Raw genomic sequence first — 20,338 nt, 5'->3', positions numbered from 1 at the left:
AAGTAGTGTGCTGCACTTGACATGGTACTCGTGTAATGTAGATGGACTCTGGTTCAAAGGTAGAGAACATTCTGTGCAAAGTAAAAAATATGAATGATCACAATGTGGGTCGTACAGAGATATTCTTTAAACTACCATCTCAATATACAAAACTCAAGGAAGCACAGTACTTCTAAAGCACCACATTAAAAAAGAATATATATCTATGGAGCACAGATCACACAAACACAAAACAGAAGGGGGAAAAATCATACAAACACCACCAGAGCACAAGACACAACACACTGTCAGCACACAGTATGATACGAATAGCGTTAGCATTCCAGGCACAGTGGTCAGTGGGTATTGCATCAGCCATCAAGTGTACAAACTAAATGATGACAGACGTAAGCCCCCTTTTTCTTGGTTATGCACAGATATAGTGTTTAGACCGAGTCACCAGAGAGCTAAGCCCCTGAGCCAAACTGTTGCCCAGACTTAATGAACAAGGATCGGATGGGCTGTGTAACCTGTGAATCTAACCGGGCTGATGCAATACCCTCTGTTTACACTCTTTCAGGCACACAAAGCACCCAGGTGAAGCTTCGTACTCACATATTCAGCTGTATCGTCTGTTTCCCACTAACCCCCCCCCCCGCCAAAGAGCGCAGGAGAGAGAGCAATATTTTTTTCAAAGAAAGAGAAAAAAAAGAAAGGGAAGAAATAGGATTGTGAGAGACGGGGGCATAAGAGGTTTGGGAGCAGAGGATGGGTATCAGAAATAGGTCACTGGTTTTAGGAGGTCAAGAGAGAAAGAAACTGTTTGAAGTTTATGTTGTGAGGAGAGCTGTACAGGTCTGCTAGTTTAATTACGTTACTGTTCAGCTGACAAAAAGGCACAATAGTGTTATATATTGATAACTACAAGCAGCAATGGCATGAAAATGTAGCATTACATGGATTAATGATGATACAAACTAAGATAAATAGATATAAAAAAGAGGTTTTTGCCTGTGCGTGTGGTGCTTGGCCTGAATGCACTAAACTTTTTTTGTGTTTTGTTTTCCCAATTGTTCAAAATCTCCATTTGAAACGCCGGTACTACACACAGTCATCACTAGAACTGTGTTGACAGAAAAAAAAAAACCCAACAAAGACAAACAGACCCCCAAAAAGCATCGTTTCCAGTTCTGCCAGTCAAAGTCTAAATTGTGGTGAAATAGTTCCGTGCCCATTTTCTCCAAGTCTTTGCACTGAATACAAGCACACATAAATATTTCATTGCATATGTTGCCATGAAGCAGGGGTCTTGACATTCCTAATAAAAGCCATTGAGGTAGAAGAAGGAGGACAAGATGAGTGAAGCTTTGATTATAGTTCTTATTGTGTGTCGACGGGCTGAGGGAGAAAGAAATGAAATGAAATCTACAAGGCAAGAGCCCTATCGCTCCCCATACTCCTGCTGCAACAGCGTGGATTAACTAGACAATTCGCGATTTGCATGAGAAGAAAAAAAAAGCCAATAGCTTACACATATGTTTTCAATTTTTAATGCGATTGGTGCACGATAAACGCATGCTGCGTGGCGGGATTTGCATTTTTCTGACAGCTAATTTGTAGAAGGAAAACTACGAGATGGTCATACCTGGGCATCAGCCAGCATGACATCCTTGATGAGAGGCAGGCCTCGAGACTCGCCATTTTCCACACGCACGTAATGAACCTGGTAGCCACGGATCTGTCCGTGCTGCTTGCCTGGCGTAAGAGAACGCCACATCACCTTAATTGCTGTGGAGTTGATAACCTCCACCTCCACCCGTCTTGGAGGAGCCCCAGGAACTACAAGAAATTAAAGAAATAATCAAATCCTCGCATGAGACCATCACACACCTGTGAGTCTGATTCACCGCCCTGCATCGTAAAAGTGCCTCACATCATGTCGTGACATAAATAACTCCCTGAATCCAAATTCATGTACGCACAGAGAAAACTATTGACAGCTAGCAAGAATGATGGACAAAAACATTTAGAAACAACAAACACACTCCAGTGTCAGTCAAATTCAACACGCACGCATGCACACGCATTCATCACTTCCCCATGTCTCTTCCACCTTTTCAGTACGTCTCTGTCTGTGGTAAACCTCGTCTGTCAGTCATAATGACAGACTTTTATGGCAGGCCTTGCGTTCGGGCCTTTCAGTTTGCCACGGACCGTCCCTTTGTGAGATGGATGTTCTGTTGATAAAATTCTTCCACTCAACCTGATTCCATTTGCTCCTTTACAAAACACTTTGACTCCCTGTTTTTGCCTCTAAATCACAACCCCATCATCTTTCCCGTCATCATGGTAAAATTGTGTTCATTAACAAGGCGCATTCTACTGTTCAGCCCTGGATCTCATTTCCTTAAAGATACTTATTATCATAATGACAGGCTTTCGATAGATACTGTCACTGTGTTGTGACTCTTTATTTGTGGAAATGCTTGAATAGATAAGGCCTTGTACCCATATGCATAAATGCATATGGCCCTCAATTGAGCAATAGGACAGTAGTTGTTTATGTTGCAATAGCAAAAATGCTTGATTTCCCGCGTGTATATTTCATTTTGAGTCTTTCCATTTGCACAGTTTATAAAGCAGTATGCTGCTATAACATTTTTGGTATGCATTTGATACCATGTGATCTTAGTTTCTTTTATGCATGCATGTGCAGCACATTTCCATCATATAGGACATATGCACAAAATGTTTAAACAGACCTTATTAACACATTTACATGAATATACATATTAGGCCCCTAGCTTAATTCTGACAATTAAGGACACTGGAATGTACTTAATACGTATTTGGCTAACTACCGACTTTGTGGCTTTAAATATATCATGTCTCCCTGCTGGTAATGCAATTTCTGCATACGTGTCCACTTTGTGTTTTGGAGAAGCAAAGTGTGAAATGGAAACCGCGCACTGGCGTGTCTATTACACATTTTGCTGTAATACTGGGTTGCACATACACATACAACAGAAAAACAATGTTTACCGGTGGTATACTCACCACTAAACTAAAGTGCTATTGAACCATAATAAAAAGTCAATACAAGAGCTTCTGCACAGGCTAGGTTCACCTACCATCTTCGTCGGTCCGACAGACGAGGGGCTCACTCTCGGGGCCAGGTCCAATCACAGTGGAGGCAGACACCGTGACACGGTACTGGGTCCACTTCTCTAATCGCTGAAGCAACACCTGCTCCTCAGTGGCAGGCACCATGGGCTCCTCCAGCGGTTCCTCGTTGTCACCGGCCCCTTCTGACTGGCCCACCACCTGGTAGCGCACCCTATACCCCACCAGGGCACCATTCTGACTCTCCAAAGGTGGGGGGCGCCAACTTACCAACAGGGTGGTAGAGCTGGTGCTGCTGCACTTAACTTCTTGAGGGGGAGCTGAGGGCTCTGGTGAAGTGGAGAGGACAGGAAGGAAGGAGGAGGGGTGGGTTGGGAGGAAGGAGGAGGACGAGGAGGTTGGGGAAGGAGGGAGGAGGGGTGAAAAACAAAAAAATAAAAAAGATGGGAGAGATAAAGAAAATGAAAAAAGAAAGGGAAATTCAAAACTTAAATAAAAAACAAGAAGAATCCAAAGAAAATTGTAAAACAAAGACAGATGCAAAACAAATTTCAAATAAAAAATAAAACTCAAGCAAATGTCAACTTAAGATGCAATAAATGGATAAATGGCACAAGCAAGTGTAATAATGAATCCAGATAGCTATTGTTTTGGGATATGAGCACTGGATATGCATATACTATGTTGTGTCAGTGTAGAGCTGGGATGTCAAACTCATTTTACACAGTGGGCCATATACAGCGCACTTTGATCTCACTCAGCTTTCTGTCAGCATAAAGAAGTTTAACTACACATTTAGAAAAAGAATAAGAAAGGTAATTTCAACAGTATTTCTTAGCTTTATACATAAAGACAGCAGCAATTCATAAAGAAACACTGCAGCAATAAGTGACATGTGTCAGCTTGATTTAAACTGTAAGAAATAAAAGTACACAAAAAGTTCAAAAATATTTTTTTTTAAACTGCAGAACCATTGTAAAAAAAAAAACCCCAGAAATTTCAATAGTAGATCATAGAAAAATGAATTTTTGTGTCATTTAATCGTTACTTTGGTGAAGTGTGAATAACCAATGGAGAGGTCTAAGCTGTTAATTTGCAAATGTTATGCCCTCCTTCTTGTTCTGGTCCCCGGGCCTTATGTTGAACACCCCTGTTGTAGTGTTTTATTGCAAACGAGGCACTTTAGTCAGACAACTGAGGAGAGTACCGCGGATCGCCCCGCTTGTGGGGATGCACGGCGTCAACGCGTTAACGAGCTACCATGCTAACGCGTTGACGCCATGCAGCCCCACACACGGGGCGATCCACGGTAACTCGTTGACGGAGATTTGCTGCGTTAATGTAGTTATGGCATTAATGAGATTAACGCCTACAGCACTAATACATATATTGCAATAGATATTCAAGATTTCGTATAAAGAGATTTTGTATCTGTCCTTTATTTCTTTACAGTATTAAATCAGTCCAACATGGTGTCTATTATTTGTGTCTGAAGTGGTCTTTGAAAAGTTTCTAGACCAAACTCAGTGCCTTTCTTTCTGATCTGAGCCAAGTTCTCAGACAGCTTGAGCTTGTCCAGAAAATGTGCCGTGTAGGGGGCGATAACCCTTCTCATCCAGGCTTTGGTACTGTATGGAAGAATTGGATGAAAATGTTTCTATCCAATGGCCCTGTGCAAGTTTAATCTGAAAATATGCACGGTCCCTGCCGATGTGACAAACCCAGTTCATTATTACATCTTTTGTCTATTATGTAGGTAAACAAACCACAACAATCAAAATAAATAAAATAATAAAGCATTCCACATAAAGCAGAAAAGAAATAAAAACATTGGAAAAAACAAAGTCTGAAAAACTAAATTATGAACAAAAGGAGGGCACTGAAACAAATTTCTCTGTAACCCAGGTGACTCAAAAAGAAACTACAACAACAGTTAAAGTTCAAGATGACAACTCATGAGTAAACATGGAAAAGGAACTCTGCATGAACACAAAATAAGAACATTCAAATTCTGAAAAGCAAACAAACATAAAGAAAACACAAGCGCTGTCTGCATAATACGTACCTGACTCCCAAAAACACACAATTTTAAAGACTTTCTTACCACCAGCACCTGACTACAGAATGAGCCAACTTTGCTGTGCGACAACGCTTTCCTCGCCAGAAAGCATGCCGCAAATTCTGAGAGAAATCAGCGAGCCACCTTTTAATTTTGAGAGTTTGTTTTTAACCCCCTTTTTTGGGTTTACTCTGAGAGAAAGAGTTGGCTCTATGCTGTAGCCAGGGCTGTCTGATACTGTACTGTCGGTTGGGAAGGTCCACAAGACTGTGAGCGGTGGAAGCGTTGGTGGAAAAATACTCCCTCCCAAGATATTCCATTCTAGTACATTTGGCCAACTACACAAACATCCTTTTTTATTTGCAATTTGCAAAAATAAATCCCATTTCATAGCCCTGTGCCTATGTCTCTTTGTAAAGCTTAGTGCCATTATGAGAATGCCAGGGCACCATAATAGAAGAAGCAACATGGAAAGCTTGTGTTGTGGAATTCATAAAAGTTTAATGACAGTGTTCTGCCTGTAATGTCACTTTGGGTAGAACAGCTTTAAAAGGAAATAAAAAACAGGAGTTCTGAGAATAAGACAGGCCTCCTCCCAGCGAAGACTGAATGTTCTAGCGCACAACAAATAAAACAGGACCTCAGCCACAGTTTCCAAACCCTTCTGTGTCCAATGGGCTTATTTACTTAAGGTCTTACTGGATTTTGAGCTTTTCAGCTTCTTTCCTTTCGCTCATATTGTATTTGCAAACCTTCCACGTCAAGAACGATTGCTCAGTTCTCAATCTTTGTAGGCAGAAAATGGCTATGAAACTGACAGTGGCCAGGCTATCACAGTGCACAGGCATCCTCATGCCTGATAACAGTTTAAGAGTGGCTGGGGCACAGCTTTAATAAAGTGCATATCCCAGGAAGTCCAGTGGCAGGATTACGGATACTAGAACTATACGAGCACAAAAGAAGAAACTCAGCTAATGCTTCACTTGAGGTTCTTTTGAAGCTTCGCTGAAAGACTTGCCCAAAATGCTCTTTGACAAATAATTAGTCATGTCTGCTTTTATATCTTCTGACTCTTAAGTCTGTTGTGATGTGACCGGGTGCTTTGGATATAAAATCAATAATGTCAAGTGCAGGTAGCATACCTAATTATTATGACTACATTCAGATTAAAATTGCCTCGGGAGCCAAGCAACTTACATACATTAATGCTTGCAATTTTAGTTACACAAGCTATTACTGAGTGCCTGTTGTGAAATGAACCCTGCACATGACAGATTGCCCGTGCTTTTGCTATCAGATTTTAAGCACATGTCTATATCTGCACTGTATTTTCATCAGATGACAGGATGTTCGAATTTGTAGATCATTATGGAATTAATCTCTCCACTGATGCCAAATGGCCGTGGTGTGGCTTACACAAATATTCCAATATATCTAAAAACCCACTTCAATTACAGTAAGTGTGTTTGTGCGCATTGAGGGGGGGTCGGGGGTTGGCGGCTGACTGCTTGTTTGGTTAAATACAGAGGATTTAGAATCTGCCACTTTAATTTGAGAGATAGCCCTTGAGTGGCTACTGGCAGGTTCTAGGTATAATCTAAATGTGTAACAAAGCCTGACAATCCAGGGCCTTGGCTCATAGCTCATCGCAAAGCATGAAATTAATTCTGACGCTATGAAATGGGATTCTTATCTGCGACTCTGGGGCCCTGCAGTCCCTTAACACCCACTCCCAGGGTCTGTCTCAGGTCCTGTTACCCTGCCTTGTGCGTGGATAACAGCTAGAGGAATGCTGGGAGCACCTCCTGGCTCTCAGGTTGTGGACCCACTCCGGCCACGTCTGACAGGTTTCACAAAAGTTATCGCATCCTGGTTTGACTATGGCAGCATACCCCATGAGGCCTTGCTTCTGAATGGGGGCCACTGTTGCCAATAACATTTGCTGTATTTAATCCGGCCTATTAAAACACTGGCCGAGAGCACCAAATGAAATGATTTTGGTGCTCTTTAGTTTGATAAGTTACTTGGCATCAATCGCAGTAGCGCAATTAAAGGTCGTGAGAGAATTCCAAGAAAATTGTTATTCTCTGAAGTGACTTTTTCTGAGTTCTTGACAGAATGGTCCCCATGACAATAGCCTCGGGTAATGCTACTTGGACTGAGCACAAACTTCAACAATATGTGAACATTTTTACCACAGATACTAGACAACAAAGCAAACTGGAAAATCATGTTGTCTGTCTTTCTTTTCACTTTGTGGCAAAGTGTTTCAGTCTGCCAGACATCGCGGTGGATTCAAACCCAGTTGAAGTGGGTCTCGTGGGGGGGATTGTATGCTGTTGCTCTGCAATGTGTTTGGACAGAACAGGCAAAGGCGATATTAATTCATTTTATTATTTACTCTAGTTTTTGACCTAATGACGCTGATTCCTCCTGAGCAAGTTATTCATCTTTAAAATTAACTGCAGTAAGTTCAGTCAAGCAACCACTTAATCTTCATTATACTGTAAAGTAGGAGTATTATATGCGCATGTGTAGCAGTTTTTAGTGTCTGTGTACTCAGTAGAACTAGCTATTAAACCGCTGGTAGATCTGCTTCTTTGCATCTATATGTCAATAATGACCTTAACACATTCAGCTTTTTCAGATGTACAGAGTGACAATTTTAGCTCAATTATGAAGCCACTTAATAAAACTTATACCGTATATGTCTACAGATTTAGAGACATCCTGTGCTGTATAAGCATCCGAACTGCAGCTATTAAATATTTTTAAGCATAAAAAGGCTTAAGGTAGCTTTCCAATTGCTGTTGATATGTTTAATGAAAAAAACTCAAAAAACTATAAACTGGATGGTCTTTGATTAATGTTATGGCAGACTGAATCTCTAAACCACACAACCACTTACCTCAGAGCATCGAAAAAGCTTACATTATTTAATGTGTAGTGTTGGGAAATATTTTGCATTGTCTGACTTATTCTTTGGTTTTTCTGGTGCCTGCGGTGATAAACCTTAAAATTAAAACTAGAATAATATTTAATATCAACTCTATTATGGAAAGCAGAACTTATATCTGACACAATATTTACAGAAAACGGAGTTTGATAAAAATATCTAGGAGAGTAGTATTAAATTTTAAGATGGGCAGCTAGATATCGTTATCATCCAATGAAAATGCATAGATGAAGCAACTCAGAGGAAGAATTAAGCCTGTTATGCCCCATATTTACTTAAAAGGCAAATATGCCGTGTGTTGCTTCGTCTCTTGTGTTGTACTTGCTTTGTCAGCGGTGGACTACGGTTCATACGAGAACCACCACCCCACCCACCCCTCAAAACAAAGCCAAAAAGAGTAGCAAGCTACTGTTTGGAATGATGCCAAACCAATACTCTTTCAGAGAACCCAGAAATAAATACAAATTGATAAATAAATAAAACATCTAACAGAAAACCTTTTCCAAAAGAGTCAACATAAAAGGGAGAGGGCACAAAGTGAGCAAAGTGATGTCAAGCCATTCAAAGGAGGAGGACCTTTTGTTCCAATGCACAGGGGAACAAGTGGCAAAAAAGGGGAAACAGAGCTGAAATAGGGATGTGATAGGAAGATAGAGGCGTATCCAATCCAATCAGCTTGTGGTTTACCGGGCAAGGAAATCACAAAGACACAATGATAGGTGAAAATGTGCACAGACACTCAAAAGACACCAAGACAAAAGAGGGATGAACACAGAGTATTATCATGCCAAGACTGCTTAAAGATCAGCGGTGCAGTGTTAGGTTTAAAACAGCACCCCAAGTGGGCAGGAGTGAGTATGGCATGCAGGTGGCGCCCTCCTCAGTGACTATGCACTGCTTGTGTAGCTCTGCTGCCTAGCAGTAACAAAAAGAACTGTGACGTGGTTGTTTCAAAGCTGCCCCCCCACACACATCCAGATGTGGGGATACAGCCAACAAGTTGCACTGGTAGAAACAGAAAATGTGTTAAAAGAAGTCTCTCTCCCGCCATGGCTCTCCTTTGTTGGTGTACAATTTCTCTAAATCTACACAATGCAGTTTATTGAGAATAACAATAGCCACTCCAACAAAGCATGCGTTTTTGACTTCTCTATTATTACAAAGACTGGCTCAGATCCACCAGTAATCCCTTAAATCCAGCTCTATTTTCAAGGTTCTTCACCATTAATGCATTACATCTTAATACACATCACTCTTGTGCTTTTTATTTATAATAAACCCAAAAGACAATGAATTTAATACATTGTTTTTCTTGTACCTACTACTGCATTTGACTGGATAAGCTGTGGGTATTTTCTTTCCCCACAGACTCCACCACTGTGCACTATGATATCACTGCTGTTATTTTTAGCTGGATGGTTTGAATAATTCAGTTGTGTTTCTACCATCAGTAAAATGAAATAATCAGTGCAGAACAGACTGCTATAAATTTAGAGGGTGGGCATTTTAGTAATTTAGGCGACTACTACTTTCTTTTTTTTTTTGGTCTTTCGTGACTAAATTCACATTGCTACTAGACATACAGCTCATATAAGAGCCTTGGCGGTTTCAGAGGAGAACTGACATTTTTTGTGTCTCTGTCACGTGGGAAGTGCACTTGCTGTTGACAAAGGAGAAGCAAATATGAACAAAATTGAGAAGGGAAAGAAAGAAAACTGCCAAAATTGTCAGTCCACAAAGACTCAATATGTTTGACAGAGTACACTCACATTTTGGCACCACAGCTAATTTAGAAGATAAAATAATTCTCAACTTAAAAATAAAAATGCAAAACACTCAGTTTGAAAAGTCTTTACCCCTTTGTAGCTTCTTTTTAACCACCTTGCCACCAAGGTAGAACATACTGCCGTTGTTTTGGTTCATTAAGGTTAACAATACGAAGGTCAAATACAGAAATATGAATCCACAATAAACGGCAAGAATTCAACAACACAACAGTTAAATCAGTTTGCTATGTGGTGTTAATCAGCTTTAAACTGTGATTAGGAAGTCATTATTAAGGAATAAGTGATGATACCGCTGACATCAGAGAAAAGGGGAAAAAACACAAAACTCCATTAGAAATTCAGTTTAGTATTCAGTGTAGCAATGGTCCACAAAGGCGTACAGTCATGATGTTTTTTTAACTGTGGCATAGATAGGAAAACCTCTTTGTTAGCGAAAAGAAAGTTAGACGGGAGACTGAATAAAGGGCTACATACTCGCTTGCAAGGTCTTCTGCGTAATGTCATTTGTGAAGGCTCCGATGCCTTTGTTAGAGATGGCTGCCAGGGAGAAGCGATACTCTGTGTTGGGACGGAGACCTTCCACAACATATGATGTTGTGGGTCCAAATGTTTTCTTCATCTGTTGATTAAAAATATGCCTTTTGACAAGTCTGAATTTAAATGACGTGCAACGTCCGATAAGCGTTTCTTGAATGTAAAAACCAGCAAACACTAAGATTCTTACCTGGCCTCCAAAAGTGCTTTCCATATAACGAAGTTCATAACTTATAATTCCCTCTTTCTCATAGGCGGGTTCCCAGGTTAGTTGAATGCTGGTATCGGACACAGCACCAACCTGGAATTTAGATGGTTGACCTGGAACTGAAGAACACAGCAGAGGACTTTGTAGTGGGATAGGTTACTAGAAATTAGTTACAAGTTTCCTCCAAATACCAATGCAATAATATATTTAGGCTAATGAGAATTTACTTATTTTGCGGTGTCTAAAAGTGGATGTGCCCTGACGCTCATCCTTCTTTCTCAAATCGGGTTTTTTTTTTTATTCAGACTATAATGATCAAACATATTGTAACATCATTTGGAGATGTGAAGTTTGCACAGCAGGAAAGAAAACAATGTCTCTTAGGCACCGAGCACAGTCTGCTCAAAGTTTCAGAAAATATAGGATGCAACAGATTCATAAAAAACAACTGTTTATTTTCCATTTTCGCAGCACTCGTCTAAAGCCTTCTGCTTTAGGGGCCATATTGTTTGAAGAATTTCTGTATGACTTACTTTAAAGTTACATAACAATGTGCTTTCAACATTTTCTGAACACTGAACAGATGCTCATCATACGTAGTTTCAACACCAGCAGCCGAGCTGACCCAGTTAGGAAAATTCAGTCAGTATAGAGTCCTTACCTCCTTGCAGTACTTTGACATGGATGGGTTCTGAAAAAGGTCCATCCCCTACAGAGGTGAATGCTAAAACTTTGATTGTGTAGGTCTCTTGAGGAACTAGGCTCTGGATAGTGGTGATGAGGCTGTCCTGGACATTATGGATCTGCCAGAGGCTCATGGGCTGGGAGTTATCCATGGTGTAATAAACACGGTAGCCCTTAATCTGCCCATTGGGCTCCTCTGGCTCTTCCCACTGAACCATCATGGTATTTTGGGGAAGAATCTGGGCCTTAATGTTTCTTGGTGGACTGGCCGGGGCTTGTTCACCAGTCCGAGTTTCTACCGGCTCACTAGGAGGACCCTGGCCAATTGTGTTGACAGCTGAGACACGGATTTCATACTCTGTGTTGGGATAAAGGCCGCCAATGCTGTAACGTGTAGTGGTGATGTCGTCCATAGTTTCATATTTGCTGTCTGGAGACTTGGCCCTATATTGGATGATATAGTATGTCACTGGATCTGGGTTTCCTGAGTCCCAGGTGATGGTCACACTGGTGGCAGTGGTCTCCGTAACTACGGGGGTACCTGGGGGCTTTGGGAGAGCTGTTATGGTAAAAAAAAAAAAAAAACAGAAATTAAAGCAGTTAAAAAAAAAACAAAAAAACGTAACTTTGAATAAAAAACACACTTGAGGCTTGGGCATTTTTTCCAGAGACAGGAATATTTTGGCAATTCAGCAATTTTCTGTATGTTTAAAACTTAACTGAACATAATGTCGATAGGTAGTCTATGTTAACTAAACTTATGAAGTCTATCTAGGTCATTGGCACCGGTCTTCACAAGCACAGTTTTCTCTTACATTTGACAGTGATCTGTGCCATAGATTCAATAATCCCAAGGCTGCTCATGGCGACACAGGTGTAGTTGGCTGACTCACGAACGTTGCTCAGTTCAAGAACATTTCTACCCACTGGCATCTCATCCTCTGGCGTCAAATCCTCAGCGTTCAGCATCCATTTGACATAAGGCATGGGCGACCCCACTGCCACGCACGTTATGTTGACGCTACCACCGGGCATGATTTCCTGACTTGCTGGTGGAATGGAGAAGCGAGGAGGCACCCGCCGGACTGGGAGAAGGCATGAGGAAGGGGGAGAGGATGACAACAGAGGGCAAGGGCGTCAAAAAAGAGAGAGAGAGAAAGAGAGAGAGAGAGAGGTAACAAGAGAGGCCGATGAAAATGGACCTTTCTCCAGAAAATACTTAACACAAAAGGTTCAACATGGTAAATGTGAACTGAAACACAAAATAAAACTAGACTTTTTAAAGCATAAACAAAAAAAAAATACAAATAATGAGAAGGAACTAAACTAACAGAATTGCTTCAACAACAATATAGATTAACAATTAAGCAACGATTCATAGCAACAAGGTTCCATTGACCAATATTTGACCCATCACAGCACAATTAAAGACACAAAAATCTATTACGAGTTTCTCATCTTTGGGACTGAACTTCTGACAAATATACAACTACAGCGTAAACTATCCCCGAAGTATGAGAGTGTGTAGTAAAGGCCATGTGATAATGTTATCACATAAGACCAACATGGCAACCTGGAACTTCCTGTCCTATCAGGCACTCATGCCAAACAAGAAGTTAGCCATTACAGGCCTCTCCCACAGCACAGGAAGTGTAGGGTTACTGACTATTGACCATCTCCATGAGGTCACTAAACACATTCTAGCATATGTTTGCCACTTGACACCTGCCTCTACTTCCTGGTTAGCTTAAAGATGAGAAACTTTAATCAGATTTTTGTGGTTTAGGGTAGATCCACTGGACAAAGCCTTATTAAGATCTGACACGGTTCCATTGATAGATGCAGCTATCAGTTTCACAGACAGCATGCATAAATAGATCGAGGTAAATTAAGGAGTAAATGATAACAAAATCAGATATAAAAATTGAGATAAAATGCATAGAGGAATATAACTGAAGGGTCGCTAGCATGCCCAGACAAAAGACGATTGGAGAGGAAAGTAGAAGTACAAGATAGAGGATTTGACATCCGAGGGAAGTATAGAAAGAAAGGCAACAGAGTAGCAAAGAGTGACAGAGGAAGAAAAATAGAGGGAAGGTTGGAGGAGGGTAAAAGGGGGGGGAAGGGAATAACCCGCTTCAGTGCTGTGTAAACTTTGTTTCTCTTTAGCTAATGTGACAAAATGTGATGGTGGCACATTGTCACATCGCAGTCCCAGTTAACACAAAATAAGTATTGAGGAACAAGTTGTGTGCCTAGAAATACACAGAAAAAGAATTATAGTAATTGTAGCCAGAGAGTCGACTATCACAGAGTGTTGAAGAAAGGAAACAGAACTGGATCAACAGGGAGCAGAAATCCAGGGGATAAGACAGAGAAGAGGTAAAAGGAGAAACAGAGGTAACTGAATTAGGACAGAATGAAAGCTAAGAGAGAAAAACAGGGAGAACCTCAAAACTCATGGATAGGACTGGAGATCTGAGTGGAAGGAGGTTGATAATGAGCCTAAAGTGCACGGAAAGGTGTAAACGGTACTGTGTACTTACATGTGTATATATATAGATATAGTATGTGTGCAGTTTTTTTGTTTGTTTTTTGCATTGGTATAGGAATGATTGTGCAGAGTATGCAAAAGTTGGAGAGTGAAAGAGCATGATTTAGCAAAAGACACCATGTTTATGAGAGGCATCTCAGCAAACACTTGATAGGAGATCGTAACATGCAAGAGGATGGCTAGCTTAATGCTAACACAAATTAGCACACAGTTGTTGTAAACTGATAAAATGTTGGGTTTTCCTTTCCTATCTTAATCTAGGGTGGGTGACAATAGCTGGAGCACTGCTCTAATTATAGCATGCACAATTTCTTTGTATTTATCTGAACAAAATCTTTGGTTTAATTTAAACAAAAAAAGGCACAGACTGTTACAGGGTTCTATAATTTCTATGTATGAACTTTAACAAAATCTACATCTAAGTCAAGATGTCTGTTGGGATGGAAAGGTTAAAGAGACAGAAGGAAAGTAAAAAAAAAAAAGGCATAGAAGGAAAAAAATTATGAACTAAATGGAAGAGATGACTTCAGAGATAGACAAGACGGAAAAGACAGGGACGAGAGACAAACACAAGGCAGAACCAAACAGACCCAAGCAGCAAGACAGTAGACAAGACAGACAGAGGAAGACGGGCAGACATACAGTGACGCAGAGTATGGGCACGCAGACAAATTATACAATACGCAAAGGGGAAGAGGAGGGGTTTGGGGTTCTTGGAGAAAGGGGGAAGGAGGAGGAGGATATAAGTGGGGATAGAATAAGTAAACTGTGATTCTGGAAAAAGAAAAAAAAAGAAAAAAAATGACTGAAAGTGGGTTTAGAAGTCTCACACACTGGGGCTTAAAATCAAGACTCAACTTCACGTCCCCCTCTCCCCACCTTAAACTTTGCACAAGAATGCAAATGTGACTTCAGAAGTCTTGGGATGGGTAGGTGTGATGTGTGTGGAGGTGGTACGCAGAGACTGAAGGGGAGATTTGGGAGGGGGGAGACTGAGAGTGGCGTCAAGGATAGGTAGCATTCCAAAAGCACACCGTGTCGATCCAAATGGGATTCATATGATCGTTGCATGAGACAGTTGAACTTTTCCAACAAAGTAAGGCACAAATATCACCTACACACACTATGGGGATTTTTACCTGGGAGCTTACATGATCTCTAACATGTAGCAGTCTTAGAAACCAATGCATCTTGCTCTCATGTAACAAACACTTTGGACAGTCCTTCCAGTTGCAGACTATGAACCTTCTGCATCCCGTGTTGTGTTTTCTGTCATCTGAGATATTCTGTGTACATCCTAACAATAGTTTATTGTGACCGGCCACAACTCTACAACCAAGACAAGGCCTAACCTTGAGGGCAAAAATGTAATTACTGATTTTTGAGAAAAAGGAAAAAGAAAAAAAAAAGCTCTCTTGTGGAGCACAAAATTATCAACGGTAAAAATAGACCACAAAGGTCTGTTCTTAAAAATATCAAATCTCTGAATTTTTACAATTGAACAAAATTTTTTTAATTAGAAGCAACTGTGGCTCTATAAAAGCCTGTTCTACCCTGATCCAGTTGAGATACACTTTGTTTTTTAAATGACAGACTCAAAAAAGTCAGTGGGGTAGATTATTCGAAAAACATGTTGAATTGGATAAAAGGAAAAAATATATATCTGCGTTTATTTTTCAAAAATGTCCTAACTGAACAACAAAGGTGAAAGGGCAGCCCATTCCTCACACGGACATGCATGGGTGTGGCTACGGCATGAGTGACATGTACAGGTGCGCCCCCATCCATTTGGGCAGACACCAGATAACCAATACAATCGAAAAAAATGTCACCCAAGCCCGTCCAAGCATGCCATCCATTCCCAAATATAGCATTGTTCCAGACACACACACACACGAAATCAAATTAAAGTAAACAAATGAAACTGAACAAATCCACAAAAAGAACTACGTCCGAACAGCATAGACAGTACCAGAGTGCAGCTGTGTTCAACAAATAGGTATGCATCAATACTATTAGATGTTTTTTTGTTTGTTTTGCTTGGTTTTTTATCTTGAATTTTGGTCTCCAATCCAAAATAATGGTGAAAACTCAATAGGGGAAACAAGGTTATCTGGGGGAAACTTCCAATCAAAGAGTGTCTGAGGGAGCGCTTCTCTCCCTGGGGCTCAGGTCAGCCAATGGACCGGGAGCTGTAGTGGCTGAGTGAATGAGGTTTCCCCACATAAACATGTCTTTGTTTACCTTTGAGTACCTATAGTGTCAGGCATCTAACACCAGTCACCTGCCAAATGTTGGTAACTTTTGGCTGTGGCTGGTGTGTGACGTAATGTTCAATTCACGGAGCCAATAAGCAAAAACATCCTTGCTTAAAGGCTTCCTGGTACTGGGCAATCTACTGATAAATGATATGCAGGTGAGTCTACCTGTCAACAGCGTCACCGTGTGTAAGACAGGTAAGTGAATTTGGTCTTTAGGTACTACAGGAGATCAAGAGCTGAAGATCCCTTCAGTTCTAACTCCAGATTGGCAGAAAAATGTTTAAATCTTAAGGAAAACACAACATTAATTCTACATCTAAATGTCAATGTCACATGCATATGGGTCACTGATATTACTGACCGGACACAGGCCTGGTGCGATACGACTTAATGTTCTGAGTAATGCTATGATAAGCTTAGATAAGATGTCTGCATGTGTGTGAAACCTTCTCCTACACTACCTCACAAATGTATTGAAACATAGGAAAAAAAGCAGAAAGAATCCCAATTGCATGGACAGGCTCCTCATTCACAGAGACCAGGAGCCCAGCCGGCCCATTTGGAATTAAGAGAAAACAAACCAAACGTAGTGTACTAACAACATGTAATCTTGTTTCAAGCCCCAATGTGGAGAGAAAGACAAGAAGCCTTACACTGGACGAGGTGAAAAGCAGTCGAGAGAGAATGCCAGAGTACTGCACTAACTCTAATAGTGGGCAGTGTTGTGGAGGGATTTGTGCCAAAAAACAGAGGTCAGAAGGTGGACATTATCGGCCATTTTGGTGAGGCAGGTTTTGCTGCCCCAAAATGAGGGGGGAAGCCAAAATAATGTGCAGCCTTTAGTGTCACCTTGAAGCTGAGATTACACCCTCTTGCTGCCTGAGGACACAGGTGCAGTATAGAGATCCTTTAGTCACACTTGACTGGGAAAGGCCTTGGGCATTTACATATAAGCCACAGGGGTCGGTCTGTATTAACATACCTTGGCTGCGCCAGTGCTAAACACTCACTATGGGTGGCTCATCAGAATGGAAATTATTACCTAAAGGAACCTGACAAGAATCGTGGCAGGGGTATCTAATAATAGCAAGCAGTAGATTGAGGGGATTTCAAAGCAAATCACTCTTTTTCTATTGTCCTACAAGTAGATGACAAGCAGCCAAATGATACTGCAAGTATGTCCCCTCACTGTAAAGATACCTACAATGATTGTTATTACTCTGATTTTGAAAGAAAGTATGTTTGTGTATATAGCATAAGGAGGTTATACAACATTTGCTTTGTCTGAAAAATGAAGATTTCTGAAAACAACATGTTTTTTTTTAAAGTGGGTATTATCTCGGGGGACTCCTTGAGACAAACATCTAATAGAGATGGCAGGATTTTTGCTTTGGCCAGTGAGAACGTAAGGTGTAATCTAGCTTTCTTTCCCAACAGTACACACAAATGCATAGCAGGACATGCAAGCACATTCAAAACCAAGCAGATACCACCGTAGGAGGGTAAACATGCACATGCGTACAGAACAGCGCAGTCTTTCTGCATCACTGTTATTTTTAGCACTTCAAGTAAGAGCTACAGACTTAATATAGACACAGCCAGGTTTATTCTGTTTCTTTTGCGTGGTTTTAGCATACTTTGTGAACACTTTCATAGACCATACTGCTACAGTCTCTTTGACAGCCAACTGGTAAATAGAGGTAATGGAAGGGAAAACCTCCACTTTGTCCATAATAACTAGTAGATCTGAGATAATTGCCTATATTAGTCTTATGACTTTACTTAAGGACAAAGGATGGGTTTGTGCATTTCAGAGGAATGGAATAGGTGTTGTAGCTTGGGATTGAAACCTACGTCCACTAAATTCTAAATCTTTGAGGGGTTATTTTTGATATTTGGGCTTACTGTAGTTCATACTTCCATAAAATCTTGAGGAACAAAGGAGGCTAATTAAAATAATCTGGCTATTTGGTAGATAGACAGATAAAACACAACGTTTCTGGATAATTTGGTATATGGTGTTGCCTGAGAAAATCATATATACACTCGGGACTGACTGATACCAAAGCATGTAATCTGGTAATGAGTTTGCTGTTGCGGTAGTAGTCATTTTTATGACTTTCAGATATGTTGGTTTAGTCCCTGGTGACTGATACACATGAAAACCACAAAAAGAGACTGGTACTAAGAATGTGCATCATCTCTTCTAGTTGAAAGAATGGTATTCCTGATCTGACTCTCTTAACTCCATGTAACACCTCTAACATAAAGCCATTGCTCCATTAAAAAACCCAGTAGATCTATCTCAAATATTCTCGAGACTAGCGGAGCTATGAAATGCACATGTATATACGAGTTCCCAAAATTGCGTGACACGGAGTTCAGTAAAGATCTGATTATTGCACAAAGCCAATCAAATCTACAGTTAAGCAGAAAACAACGTTTGCATTGATCTCCAATTCATTTAGCACTTTCTTCTTTTTGTGCCAGGACAATAACACGAATGAAAGATACAAATACGGCGCATTTTCTTGCGCTTTTTAGAAGCTTCATCAACCTGGATATCAATATTCCATGAGGAAAAGAGAGGGAGTGTGTGTGTGCGTGTGTGTACAAAGGAAGGAGGGCTTTTGAATAATAGATTATAATTTGATGGAGTGTCATGACTGCGAGGGAACACAAACAGCAGTCATTCAACAAAACCAATCACATTCTAGCTGCCGCCATTTGAAAATAAAAGTATCTCTGAGCACCCGCTAAGCAACAGCAAATTTGATGTCAAACTCATTATATTGTTATTGATCCACACGACACTGTAAATGGCATCCCTTAATGGCTGTCTAAAATCACCATGGAAGCCAATCAGGCCCAATCAGGTCTAATTTTTCCAGTAATGGATCGCTATAAACAAGATGACAGGAACACTGGCTGTATACACACTTATTATTTCATTCGACATTTGCATTTGCACTCCGAGACCCAAGAAGCAGAGCAGCGTCATTATTGAAAAAAAAAATCTCACCGACAAATAAACCACAAAAAGAGACTGATGTTTTAACAGAAAAAAGGGTCACCAATAGATAAGGAACTAAAGGAAAACGCACAACACAACACTATAATCACAACACAAAAATAAAGAAATAAAGGGAAAAACAAAAAAAAAGTAAGCCAAAAAGGGGTGTGTTAGGGAAAATACAACCAAAACCAAAGAAAGAGAACTGAAGAAAAAAAAGGAATGCAGAAACAATAAGAGCACTGCGGCCAAACGGCTTTTGAAGAGGCATGCAAGCGCAGTTACATTCTCCCATCATGCAACAGGTCCTGTTATTTCCACACGCTGCATTTCCACTCAGCACATGCAAGAAAGCCTTTAGATGCAGAAGCAATACCAAAGGATGCAAAACGAGAAAAGGCCCCACAATGCAAACATAAAAGTAAATTAACAAGACCCGAGCTAATCGGGTTTGCTTTCATCATTTCTTCCTTTGAAAAGAAATCAAAATTTCTTTCATAATCATTTAGCAGTTTGGATCAGCTGATTAGTATCTCTTCAAATTAGTAATCAATTGAGCTCTGAAATAGGCAAATACAGCTAAAAATTTTTCTTTCCAACATGTTGAATTTATTATTTGTTAACGTGGGTTAAAAAAAGTAAAAAAGAAAAAACACACCAACCTTCTCGAAGCTCTGAGGGATGTAAAGGGGTTGATGCAGAACACAATGACATGAGGAGAAGAGAAAAATAGGGGAAACACAGAGAGAGTAAAAAAAGCCACCTCAAGGTGTTTAGCTGCAGCTACATTTCCCTTTTCTTTCATCTTTTTTCCACTCCTTTTCCCTTTCCCCGCTATCAGTGAAACCCGTCTTGAAAGTACACTTGCCTGCCCCACCCCCGTAAATAAACTTGAACCAAAACAATCAGATTCACCCCAGTGGCCGCACTGTCGCCTGGTAAGAAAAAAAAAGGAAGTGAGGCGCCACTGGAGTCACATCAAGCTTTCCATTCTCATAATTCAGAATTTCATAAGCTTCTTATAGCCACGAGGAGAAGCTCCTGCTGCGGCCGTACTTGCTTTTATTAGAGAAGGAAACAAAATCAAGAGAAAACAAAAAAGGAGAAAAAAAAAACAAATGAGAGATTGAAAAGAAGAAAAAAAAAAGACACAGTTTGGGATGAAATTAGCAGCTGCAGT

The 20,338-nt window shown here is 40.5% G+C and overlaps 1 protein-coding gene across 4 annotated transcripts in view; it reads right to left on the bottom strand.

The window, feature by feature from the left end:
- The window catches only part of ptprsa (protein tyrosine phosphatase receptor type Sa), a 232,587-nt gene that overhangs the window by 57,975 nt on the left and 154,274 nt on the right, over nt 1–20,338 (bottom strand). For 3 of the 4 annotated variants that reach the window (XM_082507103.1, XM_082507102.1, XM_082507105.1), the window contains 7 exons: nt 12,146–12,415; nt 11,308–11,889; nt 10,629–10,765; nt 10,379–10,523; nt 3,111–3,431; nt 1,625–1,818; nt 595–621 (listed from right to left, as the gene is read on the bottom strand). In XM_082507103.1, the coding sequence (XP_082363229.1) occupies nt 595–621; nt 1,625–1,818; nt 3,111–3,431; nt 10,379–10,523; nt 10,629–10,765; nt 11,308–11,889; nt 12,146–12,415 (1,676 nt within the window). The remainder of the gene's footprint in view (nt 1–594; nt 622–1,624; nt 1,819–3,110; nt 3,432–10,378; nt 10,524–10,628; nt 10,766–11,307; nt 11,890–12,145; nt 12,416–20,338) is intronic. The other variant, XM_082507104.1, reaches the window with a different exon arrangement.

This window comes from Aulonocara stuartgranti (genome assembly GCF_965226115.1).
Source record: "Aulonocara stuartgranti genome assembly, chromosome: 15".
NCBI classification, from domain to species: domain Eukaryota; kingdom Metazoa; phylum Chordata; class Actinopteri; order Cichliformes; family Cichlidae; genus Aulonocara; species Aulonocara stuartgranti.
Note: the sequence above shows the minus strand (reverse complement) of the source record. Positions and strands in the feature narration are given on the sequence as shown.